Source organism: Bubalus bubalis, chromosome 8, assembly GCF_019923935.1.
Source record: "Bubalus bubalis isolate 160015118507 breed Murrah chromosome 8, NDDB_SH_1, whole genome shotgun sequence".
NCBI lineage: Eukaryota > Metazoa > Chordata > Mammalia > Artiodactyla > Bovidae > Bubalus > Bubalus bubalis.
This window is the reverse complement of record NC_059164.1, coordinates 76,201,994-76,219,494: the sequence shown is the minus strand read 5'-3', so window position 1 is coordinate 76,219,494 and position 17,501 is coordinate 76,201,994. Positions and strand designations below refer to the sequence as shown.

Sequence of the window (17,501 nt, the reverse complement as noted above, 5' to 3'; positions counted from 1 at the left end):
TTCACGTTTCCGCATACTTTATTTGTTACAAACATACAATTTTTTAAATATAGACTGTAAAACTCCATTTGCAAAAGTCTGTTATTGTAAGGAGTGCACACCAGCAGTAAGGATTCTTTTTTCTCTATGAGTTTTTCTGTCAGTTTTGCTAGTTAGTGGTAAATACGGGACCCGCCATTTTACAGACTGACTGAAGCTTTTGGCTGTATTCACATTGTTCTTTTGAAGCAGCCCTGCTCGTCTCAAAATTGACCGGAATCAGCTTCAACCTCCAGGCAGTGAGATCAACAGCCCGTCTAGACTATGCTTTTGAATGGTTTCCAGGAAGTATGAGTTCTGAATGGGTACTGCACTTCACGGATTTGTTTGAATTGCCCATGCAGCTGTGTTTGTTAAAGTGCATTCTTCTTTTAAAAAATAAGAGGAATAATCTTTACTCTTTAACCAAGGTACTTAAAAAAATGAACTTTTTGGTCTCTCAGCAGATATTCCCAAATTGATCCTATCACTACAAATTTTAGTGTTCTATTTACAAATATTTATAGGGTAACAGGTGGAGGGGACCTTATAAAATTAAAGGTGCAGCTTCTCTTGAAGCAGAAATCAGTTCTACAAATTCATACATAGGAGTACACACTTGGTTTACAATGCACAAGCATTTGGATATTTACAGAGACTGAAGACATCCCAAAAAACCCTCTTTAAAGTAACTTCCAACCTAAACTCTAGTTGTACATCTAGATCAGGAAGCTCTGTCTCCTGCTATCAAGATTTGGTTTTAATTCATTCTAATTATGTCTGTAGATTCTCTATGGGCAGGACATCAGTCCCAACTTTGGAATGAAGAATCATCTAGTCTAAGGAAGCCCCTGGTAGATCTGACTGGCAGTGAAGGTTACTATAGAAAGTGTGTTATTTGGAAATATGTCAGAAAATAGACAGACTTCAAAAAATGGACTTGGAAAAACATCTGCATAGAGGTGCAAGACAGAATAAATACTAATCATTTTAGAACTTTAGAAAAAGAGAAACCCAAATATACTGATAACCACAGTTATTATTCCAATTATTGATAATCAGTGGGAAAAAACTCAAATTTACTTGCCTGCTACTGTAACATGCACAGCTCTCAAATATGCCCTGTACTTATTTAAAATCAGTTTCTGGACTTCTGCCCAATCTATTAGCTTCTAGGAATACAGGCAGCTTTTGAAACAGAAGTGACATGTGGGCTAGGAGAAAAGGGTTTATGCCTCATATCTGAACAGTTTAAGATGCAACTCTCAAATTTCTACAAATGTTTCTGTTTTTCAATTTTATTTCTCTACCTGCAGTTATGTATGTCCTTGAAAAAGGAATTTTAAAAGGGAAGAAATCTACCACTTGCCACTCTACTTCCAAATATGTATAATAAAGACTTTTTGAGCCAGCTTGATCTTGTAATATAGGGCAAGAATGGGGATGAGTTTAAGAAATGAGACAATCTACATAAATTTTCTTGAAAGATTTACTCACTGATGTCTTTGAAGTAGGGAAGAAAAAAAAAAAAAAGACAAACTCATGTCTTCTTCAACATGCTAGTGGACAATGAACTTGGATAGGTTTATTGCTTTCTCTCCAATACTCTGGGCCCACATTTCATCACACTAAAGGTATGATCAGCCCTCTCTTATCCATGTCAGTAGGCATTTTATATATATAATATGGGGAAAATGAAATTTGCTCCTAGACTCAAAATTCCATGTTAATAAAGTACAGTCATATTCTTTTATCAAACCATGTTAGAATCACCTATGGAAAAAAATAACATTTCTGCATCAAATAAAGCTTTTTACAGGAGGCTGTAATTAGAAGTCCTACTAAGCAGTGACACTACCAATACAGCATTTGCTGTTATTTTAACATAGCTTTACCTATCCCCATTGCAATGTCTAATTCAAGAGGCATGAGTTAATTTTCAAATGAAGAGTAAAAGGTTGCAAATAAAGGCGATAACATTGATGGCATATTCCCTATTTCATTAGGAAATATAAAATACATTCATAAAGGTCTTAACTTGGATCGGGGTACAGATATCAACTAGATATCAATTTCTAGATATCTAGAAATTACTAATGTCTTCATGACGCAGTATTTTTCAAATTTAATTTTCATCCTGACAATTGGACCACATTTATTAAATAAGAGTCTGTTAAATCCATCAGTAATGAAACTAAGTTTTAAGACTGAGGGCTGCGAACAGCGACTTTAACTGAATAGCAGGTAAACATATCAAGAGAAGTCATCATTCAACAGTCCACTCTCTCTTGAAGCTTCTGGGTGTTACCATTTGAAAATTAATGACTTTGTTTTTCTAGATTAAAAACAGGGGAAATGAGGTGATAATGTCCATTTCCACCTTATGCCTGGAATTCCAAATGGGCACTGTCATGTACTTTTGTGTGTCTATACATATATTTTTTAGGTAAATGTGGTTCTTTTTTTCTTTTTCTACAAACAATCACCACCCGCCCCCCCGCCCCATTATCCAGTTTATTCAACGGGAATAGTAACTGTTTAGGAAGACACCTAATCGATTTACAGTACTCTAAAACCAACCCTGAAAACTGGCAATTTCATTCATTTACTGTAACTTCAGTGCCGTATTGACAGAAAAAAAAAGTTACCTTAAGGCTCAAGGGAAAGTAACTTATTAAATTGTGAATGCAGCATTGTTTACTCTCCCGTCCATTGGAAACTAGCAAAATGCATTCTAGATCAGTAATACAAACTTTCTAACATTAGCAAAGATTTCTACTTTTCTTATACAGAGTTAAAACAATATTCAAAAGCAAATTATCTAGGGGAGCCTGAGAAACCATGATCCACATCACACACAGATTCCATGTATTTCATGATCAAAAAGTGCTTTATCTTTGAGAAATATGTCAGGGCTAAAATGGAAATATACAAGGAAAAAAATCACTTGACACTTTCTCAAGTGAAGTACAAAATGGAAAAGGAGCAAAAAGATGGGAGGCGCTGCTCTTTGAACAGGCCTTATGCAGGTGACTTTTAGGGTATACTAAATTAAAATTGTTTTAAGAGTTAACAGTGGAATTTTACACCACTATATGTATTCTAAAACCTGAGATTGTACATCAAAGCAGTCTACTTTCTTACTTATCAGAGCAATTCTGATACTTCCTAAAAATAGAAGACAACTCAATTGAATTAATAACTCCAGGGTCAAAAACATTAACTTTCCCCAATAAACAAGGAGACCGACCACATTAGATACCAAGAGTGCTACAGAATGCCTCTCGACAAAGAGTCATTTTTACATAAGCAAAAAGTCACTTCTCTCCTTCCCCTTCTCACAGATCAAGGCCACACTATTCTCAAATGAATATCTACTGAGAGATCAGCTGTGCATTGGACAAAGTACCATAACTGGGTTAAAAATGAAAACAAAATTTACAGTGAAGAATACCTATGTGCATGGCTTACACACTCAAGCTTCTCAAGTTCATCCACCTCAAGAGCAAGGTAGACACAAATGGGTAGTTACCTTTTAATACCTTGTGGAGAGCACATTCTACCCCCTGTAAAGCCAGTCAAGGTCACATTTAACAAAGCATTCTCAGCAACTATAGTGCCTGAAGTGTGCAGCCATTTACAGACCACTCAATATGAGGGCATTATTATAACCAGCCTCTTTTGCCCACAACCCTGCATTTTCAGATAAGTCAGGATAATTGTTTTGTTTTTTGAGAAAACTGAAGCTTGAATCTCTTAAAAGACCTGCAATTTATTGCAAAGTGATAGAGAGGTAACAGGGAAGCAATAGGTTAACAGCCTGCCTGCACCAAAGCCTCAATCATTTTGCAGTAAATAATTATGGAAAGTGACTTGACGAGTAGCCATGTGTGTATCACAGCTACAGTCATTTATACCACCTGCATGCCTCCCATAGTAACATAGGGTGTCTGGGTTTTTGGTTTGGTTTTCACTTTGATTTTTGGTGCCATACAGACTTACACTGTGTACTGTGCAGCATATGCACTGAAAACTTTCTTTGCTGACTAGAACTGCCATTCTACTTGAATGAAAGGTAGGGACAATAGAAACCAGAAGGCAAGAGTAGTATCTCATCACAAATTTTTGATCCTTTGATTTTGTTCTTAAAATTTCTTGTGTCTGCAGCAGTTTGAGAAACAGACATTCTACCAATTCTCCGAAAAAGAATTTTAGTTTCCTACTTCTCAGGAATATGACTGTTTTGAACACATGATCAGCTGGGATGTTTGCCAAAGTTGAAAAACAGTCCTAAATCACTGTTCATAGTAGTGGCTGAAAGACAAAACACAAAATTGCTTTCCCATAGTGTGTATAATGCTATTTTCTGACTGGAATTAACAAAGATCATTTCCTTTAATAGGCAGTATTTATGAATGAGTTCTGAAAGCCAGCCTGTTAATATCACTTTGTTTAACAAAGCACACACCGAAAGTGTAGTCTGTGCTTTGCAGATTTCTATTGTCCCTAGTACTGAATGAGGATCAGTGAATGCTACAATTAATCCACATCCTCCTGTAATCTTCCTGCAGTGAGAAGAGAGGCCATGAACCACCCCCTGCAGGAGAAACAAACCTTTGAGATTGGTTAAGACTTAAAAACCCACCACTATGACATTTACCATTTAATCTTACATAGGCAGGTCAAAATTTTAATATAAATTACTTTTTCCAACACATAGCTTATGCATTCTTTGCTCCTTTTTTTGGAGGATTCTCAAATTGATATCTAAAGATTTACATATGATATATTACTGTTATATGGTCTAATGACTAAGAAAATTTCTCTGGTAACCAAAGCTGATGCCATATATGGTAGTGTTCTTGGCATATACTCTATATGCCTCAGACCACTTCCACATTCTTTCTATTCAGCTAATTATAGCTTAGTAGCCACTGGTGAAGGATTGTGAAGACCCTGTCATTTCTACAGAGTAGAAAGGCAAGGCTAGTTACTGCAATTCAGCCAAACAAAAAGAAAAGAAAAAAGAATAAACCAACCCCTTAAAAAGGAGAGGTACTGCACCTTTGCAAAATTGAACTGGCTCACTGCAGCTGAGCAATAGAACCACCACTGAAGCAGGAAAACAAGTTGGTCTATACAGGAATTATACATGTTTTGAAAATGAAAAAGTTACAGCAATCAACTAAGAGCTGCAACTTTAATCTTCATTGCTGCCTCAGAGTTTGAAACTTATAAACAGTTTATGCAAACCTAATAATGCTATCTTCTCAGCCCCTTTACTAAAACTATTTAGGGATTTGTTCTCCGCAGCAAAGAAATAAACACTCAAAACACATAGGTAAATACAGCAGGACATTATTGAAAACAGCTGCCTTGTAGTACAAAATACAGTACAAGTATACAGATGTCATTAAAACATCAAAAATACTATTGCTCCCATACAATTTAGGAAACATTCTTTGCAACGGAGAAAATTTTTTTTTAAAAAAGAAAAGCTTAAAAAAAATCTGTTTAAAAAGTCTACTGTGGATGATGAGTAGAGAAATAGTCTGAAAAGGGCACCAATGTTTGTGGCTCTTCCACTTTTTAAAAACAAAAACAAAAAAATCTAACATCAATGATATTCTGAATCAAATCTAATTTTTTAAAAAAGCCTAATTTTATATACACAATTATTCCCTCCCTCTCAGCCACAATTCATGAAAACGACCTTTTTGTATATTACTTATTTCCCAATAAATACAAAAAGATTGTAGGTTGAATAATACCAAAATAAGATAATAAAAAGGTATGCAATAAATTAAAAGGCAGCTCAAATAAAGGGCAGGCATGCAGTTTAAAAAAAAACGAAACTAAGATTGTGGAGGTGGGGTTACTTGCCTCCTTGTTGAGAAGGTGTCGCACAAAGTATACCTGAAAACTTTGGAAAGACCATTAGCTCCCATTCAATTCAAAGTTACCTAGGTCTATGACACTTCTAGGAATACCTTTTGATGGGGTGGGATTAACTTGATTAGTAAAAATCATACTGAAAATCCATTTAAAATATAGAAGAGGCGATCCTTGAAAACCCCAACTTTTATTCTTGAAAGACAGCTGGATAAACTGGCAAAAGCCAGTTTGTTGAAATTTCAAGATGGTATAAAAATGCTTCCAGGATATAGTCAGCATATTCACGTTCATTTCAGCTCCATTCAAATGGATTTCAGCTTCAAAGGGCACGCTGCTTGAATCACTCATCCATCATTTGCCAACTTTGATTGTGAGGTACTGATACAATGGACCAAGTTCTTAAAAATTTATTTTAAAAGAATAAATGATGCTGGAATTCTGGACCTGAGGATCTTTAGTATTTGAACAAATCCACAGATTAAACTGAAGGTAGATGACTTCAGTTTTGGTTACTTTCAACTTTTCTGTGTGGACTTATATTCCATTAAAGCTCAGGCTTGTAGCCACAATGTTCCTTTTGTAAAGATGTCCAAGTTTTATGGTTTAAAATCCAGCCAACCAGTGGCCGAAACAGCCGAATTAGCCATAATTCACTGGCTCACACGGTGGAGCCACGGGTATCTGGCTCTCATTCATATCTAAGCCATGACCTCCATATTTGGAGATCGGGGAAAAACTTTAGTGAGCAGCAACCAATCCACTCAAACAGTTTTCCTTGTGCTTTATGCCTGATTTCTTATTGTGCCTACCTCAGCAACCCCCAATGTAAAACTGCTTTTATCTTTGAAAAATATCTGCCAACTTCCAAAACATTATAGTAAGGGATTCTAGTTCAAGGATTGACATCTGAATCCATTTGCATCCCGGAAAATAATTCTGCAAAGACAAGACATGGGCCTTGGTCCAGGTTCTATGCAAAACCATTTAAAAATGGATCCAATTTGTTTCTGTCCCTGGTGGCTTCTTTAATTCTTATTTTGCCCTGTCTATGATTATGTAAAGTTGCATTCCTTTTCATGAAACTTGTACCCTCAGGACTGGGTAACTGCAAAGGCCTCTCTCTTCACAAGAATTCCATGAAGATCTAGATCCAAAACGCTGATTTCAATGGAGGTGAAGGGATAGACACTACAACAATGAGGTCTAGAAAGATCTTTAGATCAAGTTACCCAAATATAACACAAATTGAGCTGTCATCAACGGGTCTGGGTAACTGATGAGGTGTTCCTTGGCCAGCGTGCAAGGATCTATCCCATCCAGGGTTATCCTGATGGATTTAGGAACCTTAGCTGGGAAGGAAGAGAAGCTGAGACTTCTGCTCAGGTGAGGAGACGCTGTTGTCCTCTCTTTGCAGATTACTGTCAATTCCTTGGAACTTTACTGCTTTTCTCTAATTGTCCTGACTGTTCTCTTATGGTTATTTCTCTTAATTAACTATATTATTTAAAATTTTGTTTTCCCCCTCCGGGGCCTCCCTTGCTTCCCCTCCACTAGCTCAATGGGGATGAACAGGAAGGGGAGTTCTCTAGCCAAGGAGACGGTGGTGGGGTGGGGAGGCCCGTAAGGGAGGAAGCCGCGCGTTTCAATCCTCATCCACCTCCTCTCCCTCTGACTCGTCTCCGCCGCGTCGCTCATAAAGCTTATCCCTCTGCCGTTCCTGGATCTCTTTCATCTCATCCGCATATCGGCAAAACGCGCCCCCGAACTTGCCCCAGGCCTTGAAAGGGACCGTGATGGCGTTGCGGTAGGACGGCTTCACCTCGCTCACACGCAGGAACACTCCGTACTTGTTACAGCCCACGTCGAAGAAGAAACGCTTGGAGTCTACCGTGATGGAAGTGCCTTCTGGGAGCTCCCCGTACAGGCCGCCCCCAGGGCCTCCGGCGCCGCCGCCCGGGCCCCCCGCCAGCTCGTCATCCTCGCCGCCGTAGTCGTCGATGAGCTTGGCCAACGCGTCGCGGAACTCTATGAGGCCCTGCGCGGGCAGCGCAATGGTCTGGCCGCTCTGCAGGCCACCGGGTCCCGGGCCACCGCCGCCGCGGTTGACCGTCTGGCGGATGCGCAGGAAGCGGCCGCGCTGGTTTTCCTTGAGGTCCAGGTAGTACTTGCGGTTCTCGCGCACCAGGAACTCGCTCTTGAGCGCGCGCCGCGGCCCACCGCCCTCCTCGGCGCCCGCCGCCGCTGCCACTTGCTCCGGGCTGCTGGGCCCCAGCTGCGCGTAATGCTCGATGAAGTCGCCCAGGTAGTCACGGAACTCGGCGGCCACCGCCATGGACAGCGTGAGGCGGCTCTTGGAGCCGCCCGCGCCCACCTCGGCGATCTTGAGAAAGCGGCCTTTGGCGTTCTGCTTCACATCTAGGTAGAACCGTTTGTTCTGGATGTCCAGCCGCTTCGAGGCCAGCTCCTGCGTCTCCTGCTCGCCGCCGCCGCGGGACGCGGGCTGGAAGCCGCCGGGCCCGCCACCGCCGCGCTCGCTGCCGCTGTCGCCGTCCGCCATCTTCTCGGCCGCCGCCGCGCCCAGGCCGCCGCCCGCCGCCCGCCGCGCTCGCGCCCCTGCCCTCCGCCCTGCGGCTCGCTCTCCCGGGCCCCCCAGCCTCGCTCGCCGGCCCGCTCACGCGCTCCCGCTGTTCATCGCCGGCAGCCGCCGCCGCCGCCCCCCCATCGCCCCCGCGCCCCGCCCCGCCACTTCCGCCGGGCCAGCTTCCGGCGCGCGCCTCCGTGACGCCGCCCCGCTCCGCCCCCACGTTCTCGTTGCCGGAAGCGCCGCGCAAGGCGGCGGCTGCGGGGCGCAGGGCAGTGACGTCACGGGTCCGCGGGGGTTTGGGGATCCTGGAGACCCAAACTGGGAAGGAACTCGGGAAGCTTACGGGCGACGGAAACAGTCTGCATCTTGTTTGTGGTGGTGGTTTTACAGATAGCCGAAAGTGATTCAAATTACGGTTTAAATAAATGTGGTTTATTCTAGGGAGATTATACCGGAGTACAGTTATTATTTACGAAAGAGGAATTAAAGGGAGGAAGATGTTGGGGTACTCAAAACAAAACTAACCTAATAGGATTGCTGTATAAGAATCCGTGAGTGATATTTAGCATAATGACTGAATTATAGTGAGTGCTCAATAAATACGTACTCTTAGTTCGTGGAATACTGTACAGAGTGCCTGGAACATGCTTGGTAACATCATCATCACCGTCTCAGTGGCGTAAGATAAAATGATGGCCTGAACTCAGTAGTGGTAGTGGGGATGGAGAGTTTAGGAAAGGAGTTAATTTTTATGAAGCACGTATGTACAGGGACTGGTAACCGTTTTACACGTTAACTTGGAAGAATACTTGTTTCATGTGTTACATTGTGTGGAGAAACAGGAATGGATTTAAAAAGTGAACAGTGGGACTTCCTGGTGGTTTGGTGGCTGAGATTCTATGCTCCCAATATAGGGGGCTAGATCCCACATGTTTCAACCAAGAGTTCACTTTTGGTAACTAAAGATCTCAATGCTGCAACTAAGACCGGCAACAGCCAAATAAAGTGAAAGTGAAAGTCGCTCAGTCGTGTCCTACTCTTTGCAACCCCATGGACTGTACAGTCCATAGAATTCTCCAGGCCAGAATACTGGAGTGGGTAGCTGTTCCCTTCTCTAGGAGATCTTCCCAACCCAGGGATTGAACCCAGGTCTCCCGCGTTGAAGGCGGCTTCTTTACCAATTGACCCACCAGGGAAGCCCAGCCTAATAAATATTAAAAAAAAAAAAAAAAAAAAAGTAAAATGTGTATCTTTTGATGGGGGGAGGTGTGTGCTAAGAGTCATTCTGCCTGGGTCTGAATCCCATACTAGTTGTGAGGTTTTGGGTACGTCAATTAACCTCTTAAGCCTTAGTTGCATAACTTGTTAAATAGGAATAATAGTAACTATCTTGTGGAGTTGCTATAAGAATTAAGTGAGATAATGCACATAAAGCACTTCACCTGGCACAGAAGAAGCACTCCCCAAGTTTTCCTTTTTCTTTTTTTTGGATGTGTCATGAGGGATATTACTTCTCCCGCCTGTGTTCCCTATGCTGGAAGTTCTGAGACCTAACCACTGGGCAGCCCCTCCCCAAGTGTTTAATCACTCTTCGTCCTGATTCATAAAAAAGACCTTAACAAACAAAATTAGAGTAATACCTCTCAACTAAACACAGAAGAGTCCAGGGGAAAGCATCAAATTTGGGGTCTTGAACATTTCAGTCTTGGAGTGAATTTGGACATATGAAATCCCTAGGGAAGAAATCTGATGTCAGGCATCACTTAACCTTCATAAAAGATGTCCATGAAGCTCCTTCTCTAATTTCTTGCTAACCAAACCACTTTCTGCATAGGGGACCCCAACACTCAGTTCATGTGAAGGACTTTCTACCCATATATTCATTCCTTATCAGTTCAGTTTTAATGTCAAATCCTATTTAATGAGTTAGACATATTGTTTTATTTCCTTTTTTTGTCTGTGCTGTGCGGGATCTTAGTTCCCCAACCAGAGATGAAACCTGTGCCCTCTGCATTGGGAATGCAAGTTTTAACCACTGGACTACCTGGGAAGTTCCTGCTTTGTTTCCTTTGAAATTTCATTCTTGGATTTTAAGCTTAGCATCTTCTCCCTTTTTATCTATTTGAAAATTATACATTTTCCAGACTTTTTACAGTTCAATTTTTAATAGGTGTGATTATATCATATATTTTTATTTCATCTTTAACTCTAGTTTATCTTGAATACATTTTGGTGAATAGTATCAAGTGAAGAATCTAAAAAATTTCCTTCAAATGACCAATTGTCCCAGTACTATTTATTAAATAACCCTTCAAGGACAGATCTCGACAGGTGGAGATGAATGTAGGTTATTTTGGGCAGAGGGAACATGTGTTCCCAGATGGTGAAAAGTCTAGTTTGGCTGGAGCCCAAAGTCTGTGAGGAGTGGGTGGTGAACAAAAGAGTTGGAGGCAGTTAAACCTGGGCCCAGTGGGGAGGCCTTCACTTGTTGGCAGGAGACTGGGCTTGAGTTGAGGGGGAGCTCCTGGAGCTATGTGAACAGGAGCGTGACAGAGAGGAGGGGACCATGGCAGAGGATAGCATGGGTCGGCTTAGTCAGGAGGCAGCAACCACCTGGCAGACCCAAGCCAGCGGGGGCTGGATGCAGCTGATTGAGTGGGAAGGAGCCACTGGGGCTTTGAGGACATGAGAAAGGACCAGATTTAAAAACTGGATGTGTAGACGGGGGAGAGGAGTGAAGGGTGGTTTTAGAGTGTGTGTTCTGAGTGACTGCTCTCAAGGCTGTTGTTTGAGATGGTAAGAGCACTGATCTAAGACTTCAGAGATTCAGGTGCTGCAAATGTGAGGTTTTCCTCCCCTATGAAATTCACAATAGACAGGACCCAACAGGAAGAACTGCTTTGATGCATTTTTGGAATACCAAATTCTTCCCTGGGAAGTTTATTACCTCTTGGTGGCCTTAAGCACTTGTTGGGACTGCCTTTTGGCAAATCCAGCATGAGTGAGTGTGAATCTTAAGTACTGGCATGTGAAGTCTGAGCAGCCAGCTGGGTGCTGGGCGGGGAGTGTCCAAACAGCTGTGGGACCCAGAGAAGCAGAGTCAAGACGAGGGGCACCTGTGGAAATGCTGGTTTGGGAGCTGCCAGCAGACAGCATGGATTTGACATCAGCTCCCAGAAGGCCGAATAGAGAAAACAAGGACAAGTGAGAAAGATGGGGAGAGAATGAGGCCAGGGGTCAGGTGTCACAGTTCACACTGAACCTGACAAACGTTTCCTGCCCATCCTAGAAATATGTGGAGAATCACACAGCTCTTAAGGAGTGGAGCAGAGGCTGCAGCTCAAGTCTCCAATTCTAAATTCTGTCTTTGACGCTGCCACCTTGGGGGAGAGCATGGAAGCCATATGTTACAGTGCTAGCGAGGGCAGGACTATGGGTTCAAGAGCTGCCCGGGTGACAGAGGGGATTGTGTGTGTTAGTCGTTCAGTCGTGTCCGACTCTTTGTGACCCCGTGGACTGTAGCCCATCAAGCTCCTCTGTCCATGGGATTCTCCAGGCAAGAATACTGGAGTGGGTTGCCATTTCCTCCTCCAGGAGATATTCCTGACCCAGGGATCAAACTCCTGTCTCTTATGTCTCCTACACTGGCAGTCGGGTTCTTTACTGCTAGTGCCATGTGGAATAGTAACCAACAAAGAAAAGCATGAACCTGGAGATGGGTATAGGAGGTGTGGCTGGGCCATGGGAGGCAAGAATCTGTCCTTTTGCTCATGATACCAGGGAGAGTGGAGGAGAGACACAGGAGCTTCTGGTGGACAGCAGAGAAGCTGGAGCTGTTCCTGCGTCTGCTCCAGTGCCCAAGAGCAAGGCCATATGCCAAGAAGGAGGCCGAGAAGACCTGTGAGGCTTGGCTGGGATGAGAATCCCTAAACAGCTCAGAATCCTGCTAAGACCAGGGCAGAAGCACACTGTCTCCAGCCACTTGGAGCAGCTTGGAGGCTGAGCAGGAGGCAGCAGATGGCAGCGAGCCTTGCCAGGGCTGGGGAGACCTGTGAGTCAGGGGGGTGGGGGAGGAGGCTAGGGGCCAGTGTCCTCAGATGGCCAGAGCCTTCTCCTGGTTTCAGGCCAGGAGAAGGAGAAAGGGGTCAGACATTGTAGGTCACGCCTTTGTTTTCCTGTTATTTTTTCCTATTATGCTTAAAGTTGAAACTCAGAACAGTTGAGGAATAGTCCTTCTCACCCAGATCCCCCAAATGGTACCACATTTGCCTCATCACCTCTCTTTCTCTAGTTTTTCTTCCTCCTGAACCATTTGAGAATCACTTGTGTGATGCCCTTTAGCATCTCTTTCCCAAAGTAAGGATTTTTCTCTTGCCAACCAGAGTATAGTGATCAAAAACAAGAAATGAACACAGCGAGGTGGGTGAACCTAGAGCCTGTAATACCAAGTGAAGTAAGTCAGAAAGATGGTACTGATGGTCCTATTTACAGGGCAGCAAAGGAGATGCTGACATAAAAAACAGACTTGTGGACACAGTGGGGAAGGAGAGCCTGGGATGAATTGAGAGAGCAGCATTGAAACACGCATTACCATATATAAAGTAGATAGCCAGTGGAAATGGAAATTTGCTGTATGATTCATGGAGCTCAAATCTAATGCTGTGTGACAACCTAGAGGGGTGGGATGGGGATGGGAGGTGGAAGGGAAGTTCATTGACAGACTTGAGTTAGATATTGCCAAATGTCCCAATTATGTCCTTTGTAGCAACAGAAGATCCCATTGCATCCAGGGGGCCCTCACCCTTCCTCGTTTCACTCTGTCTGTGTCCTTGGCATTGACATATCTGAGGGGTAAAGGGGCCTTATTTCATAGACTGTCTCCCACTTTGCATCGGGAGGCACTTCTTAACCTCAGTCTGAATGCACATCCTTGCCCTGGCTAACCTAACTCCCCACAGCAAGCGAAGTGCTGCCCACCACCTAAATGAGCCCTGATGCCAGAGCAGGGGGGAAGATGAGGTGGTAGAAGATTCCAGAGTCAGCAAGGAAGGCAGGAGAGACTGGGTGGGGGTGGGGAGTCAAATGTATTCGTGGTCAAATCCATAGCGGCCTTTTTGCTGTGAGCTGCTCAGAAGCCGCATGACCTCCTGGCCTGTTCTGTCCTTTTCCATCTAGAAGGAAAAAAGAGAAGAAGGTGAACTTAGCAGAATCCAGTGTGGAGGGGCGCCATCCCTGAGGGCATTGGCACAGTGATTCCCAGACAGGGCACCCAACCTTGCAGATGCATCTCAGCTGATGCTCTGGACCCAGAAGTCGGCTGGCATGTGTTGGGGTCTCCAGGGATGTTTTCTTGAGTTTGGGTGTCTGCAAGCAGGTGTGTTCTTCTAGAATAATCTAAAGAGATCGCTGCATCCGGCCTGGGAAGAAGGCCTGCACCTGCTGTTTATTCTAGGGATTTTTGTCTTCCAAGAGGTAGAAAATCAATTCCTTGCATTGGTGTTGGGTTCCAAGGGGTACCGTTTCTCAGCCTTGGGACTTAACTCAATAGCCTTAACCCTCCCTGATTTATAGCTTCTCTTGACCTTAAAAAAATAAAACCCTTGTGGCACTCCCAGAGGCTGAGAGACTGCTTTCTGCACACCCGTCAAGCTTATTTACCTCACATTCACCACCTCCCACGTAGCTCCCTGAGTCCCTGGAAGAGCTATGTGTTCTTTGGAATGTGGCAGGCCTCCACTGTTTCACTCCTGCTTCCCAGCGGTGAGGTGTGTGCACACCATTCAGTGGTGCAGCTGGCACATGAGGGCCCCAAACGGCCTTGCCCTTTGAGTGTAATTCATGGATGTGACTGAGCTTCCTCCAGACATCTCCTCCAGGCTCCACATTCTGCCGAGACCCAGTGTTGAGTTGAGAGACCATGAACATAAAACCCAGAGGGACTTTCATCTTTCTTTAGGAGGTACATTTGTTGGACAAGAGAGTTGATATCCCAAATACAATTATTGTAAAAAGGAACGGCATCCCTAAAATAGAAGAGTCGGAAAATGTATCAGCTGGTGATGGATAAGCAGGTCTGAGGAGGCTGTAACTCAGGTCACTCGTGTTTGAACCCACTCACACCCTAAGTAGCAGGGGGCTGGCCTCCTCAGTGACAGGAGGATATGAGGGGCCTCCTCCCAGCTGTCCTGGTGGCTCAGCTAGAGCCAGCTGTGCCCACAAAGCCTCTAGTCAGGACTCTCCTCCCAGCTGCCATGGGGAACAGGTTTGCCCTTTCTAAGCACCCTTAGGTCACTTGTGGTCTTTCCATGGAGCCGGCCAACAGCCATCTGTTCTGCTTCTCATTTCATCCAGAAAATCCCAGTGTTCTACCCCCCTGCTCTTAGGGGTTCTGCTTCAGCCTCTTCTGTATCTTCCAGAAGGCTGTCTTGCTCTGAACCGGGCCCCTGCTGGGTTCCTCCGCCTGCCCTTCATTCAGTTAGACAATGACTGGCAATGCCCAAGTCCATGCTGAGCACAAGCAAGGCCATATGGAAGGGAAAAGGAGGTTTCCAGGGCCAGCAGTAATGATGAATGACCTGAACTCCATCCACAGCCTTTAAAGAAATCTTTACCCGGTAGAAGTTAGGAATGTAGCCTGGAAAGAGGAGAACATGCCCTGTAGGGCACTGGCTTAGAATCAGAGGTATCAATACGAGCTAGTGGTTTCATTACACAGACATGCGCACATGCATGCACATACACATACAAATAAACATATGAACACACACACAGATAAATATGGAAATAGACACATACAGAGATGTAGCAGTACACACAGAGACATATGTATGGATGTATTTATTTATATACATACTTCCTAGAAGCAATGACACCCTGGGAGCAATGAGCACTCCTAGTACCCAGACCTTGGTTTCTCAATACCATTCTGTACTGAAAGGAACCAGAGTTTCCTGGAGAAATGGCTGATTTCAGGGCTGGAGGAGAGAAAGCACAAGTTGAGCCTAGAATCTCTTGTGTCAGAAAGTAAGTAAATGCTCAAAAAGTAAGTGGGACATGTCAAAAGGACACCCCTCTTAGCCAAATCTGAGATAATTTAAGCATCAAATAAAGAATAATAGTAACAGATTATGAGCCAGTGAATAAAACAAGATGTATTCCATATATATGTGCTGATATTAATATGTAATTGAGAGAAAGAAAATCTCTTTACAGTAGAAAGCAAAGTGACAAGTATAGAAGAAATGATGGAATATGAAGCATAATAGCAATCATCACAGTGACAACTGATTCAGGCAAGAATCATCAATGGATACTAAAAACAGTAAGTGAAAATTTGCTGAGTAAAGTGAATATTGACCTAGTCTCAAAGAATCTCCCTGAAGTACTTGTTAATTCCAAAAGGAAAAGCAGTAACCCTGCATTGGAGAAGCTTGGCAGCCACTGCCCTAACCAAGTGATCACGGATAACATCACCCCGAATGGGATAAATCAACCTCAGGTGTCTCTTGATACAATCACCGAGAAGGACACATATCACTTCTGTAGTATTCCTCTCAGAAATACAGAACCTGCATCTAGTCTGGGGAAAACAGCTGACAAACCTACACTGAACGAACATCCACAGAATCAGAGGCTGCAAACTAACTTCAGAAATGCCAGTGCCACGAGAGACGAAGACTGCAGGATGAAGAGAAGGGACAACTCAATTTGGGCATTTCTTTGCCATAAAGAACACTCTTGATGAGATCCGAATAAGGTTTGTAGATCAGAAAATAATACTGTGTTAATGTTAATTTCCTGATTTTGATCATTTTCCTTGTGGCTTTGTAAGAGGATATCCTTATTTTTAGGAAATACACTCTGAAATATTTAGAAGTAAAACAGGCATCATGGCTGTAATTTACACTCAAAGGATTCAGAAAAAGACACACATGTACAGAGTGCAACGAAGTAGATATGGGAAAACATTAGCAGTTGGAGGATGAGTGAAGTATATAGAGTTCCTTATGCTAACTTGGCAACTTCTTTTTTTGGGGGACTGTGCTGGGTCTTCATTGCTCCTCAGGCTTTTTTCTAGTTGTGGTGAGTGAGGACTACTCTCTAGTTGCAGTGTGCAGGCTTCTCAGTAGTGGGCTCAGTAGTGCAGCTCCCAGGCTCTAGAGCACAGGCTTAGTAGTGTGGTGCACCGGCTTAATTGCTCTGTGGCGTGTGGCGTGTGTCGTGTGGAATTTTCCTGGACCAGGGATCGAACCTTGTCTCCTGAGTTCGCTGGTGGATTCTTTACCACTGAGCCACCAGGGAGGCCCCACAACTTTTTTTTTTTTAATGGATTTGTGTGTTTCTAACTGGCCTTTTCTAAAAAAATTTTTTCTTTCTTTATTTGGCTGCACTAACTGGGTCTTAGTTGCAGCATGCACAGTCTTTGATCTTTGTTGCAGCACGCATGACTTTTAGCTGCAGTATGTGAACTCTTAGTTGTGGCTTGTGGAATCTAGTTCCCTGACCAGGGATCGAACCTGAAACCCCTGCGTTGGGAATGCAGTCTCAGCCACTGACCACTAGGGAAGTCCTGAAAGTTTTCTTTAAGTCTGAAATTATGTCCAATAAAAAGTTAAAAGTAAATCCTCAAGTTGTTGAAATGTTGTATAAATCATCCCAAATAGAAGAATTCCCTGGCAGTCCAGTGGTTAGGACTTGGCACTTTCACTGCTGTGGGCCCAGGTTCAGTCCCTGGTCAGGGAACTAAGATCCCGTAAGCCATGCAGAGTAGCCAAAAAAAAAAAAAAAAAATCCCAAATAAATTTTGCTACCCTCCTTTTCCTCTTGTAACCTTTTCATTTTCACTGCCTGCTTCAGCATGCAATCTCCTGGACTGATCACTTGCCCATTTAGAATTTCCATAAAGGTTTTCAAAGCACCTCTGGGCTTTGGGGCCACCTTGCTTGGCTGAAACACACAGCAGTCAGGGTATTCTCACAGCTTCTACATGCTCTGTTCTGTGGTC

General features: G+C 43.6%; 1 protein-coding gene and 1 non-coding gene across 2 annotated transcripts; one reads left to right on the top strand and one right to left on the bottom strand.

Moving 5' to 3' along the window:
• On the bottom strand, positions 1-8,929 carry PURB (purine rich element binding protein B). Its single transcript, XM_025291340.3, has one exon. It carries the CDS (start codon positions 8,468-8,470, stop codon positions 7,556-7,558), a length of 915 nt encoding a protein of 304 aa, XP_025147125.1. The 5' UTR covers positions 8,471-8,929; the 3' UTR covers positions 1-7,555.
• Positions 8,930-17,166: 8,237 nt separating this feature from the next.
• On the top strand, positions 17,167-17,239 carry TRNAE-UUC. The gene has a single exon. It is a non-coding gene; the product is annotated as a tRNA-Glu (tRNA).
• Positions 17,240-17,501: the final 262 nt, after the last annotated feature.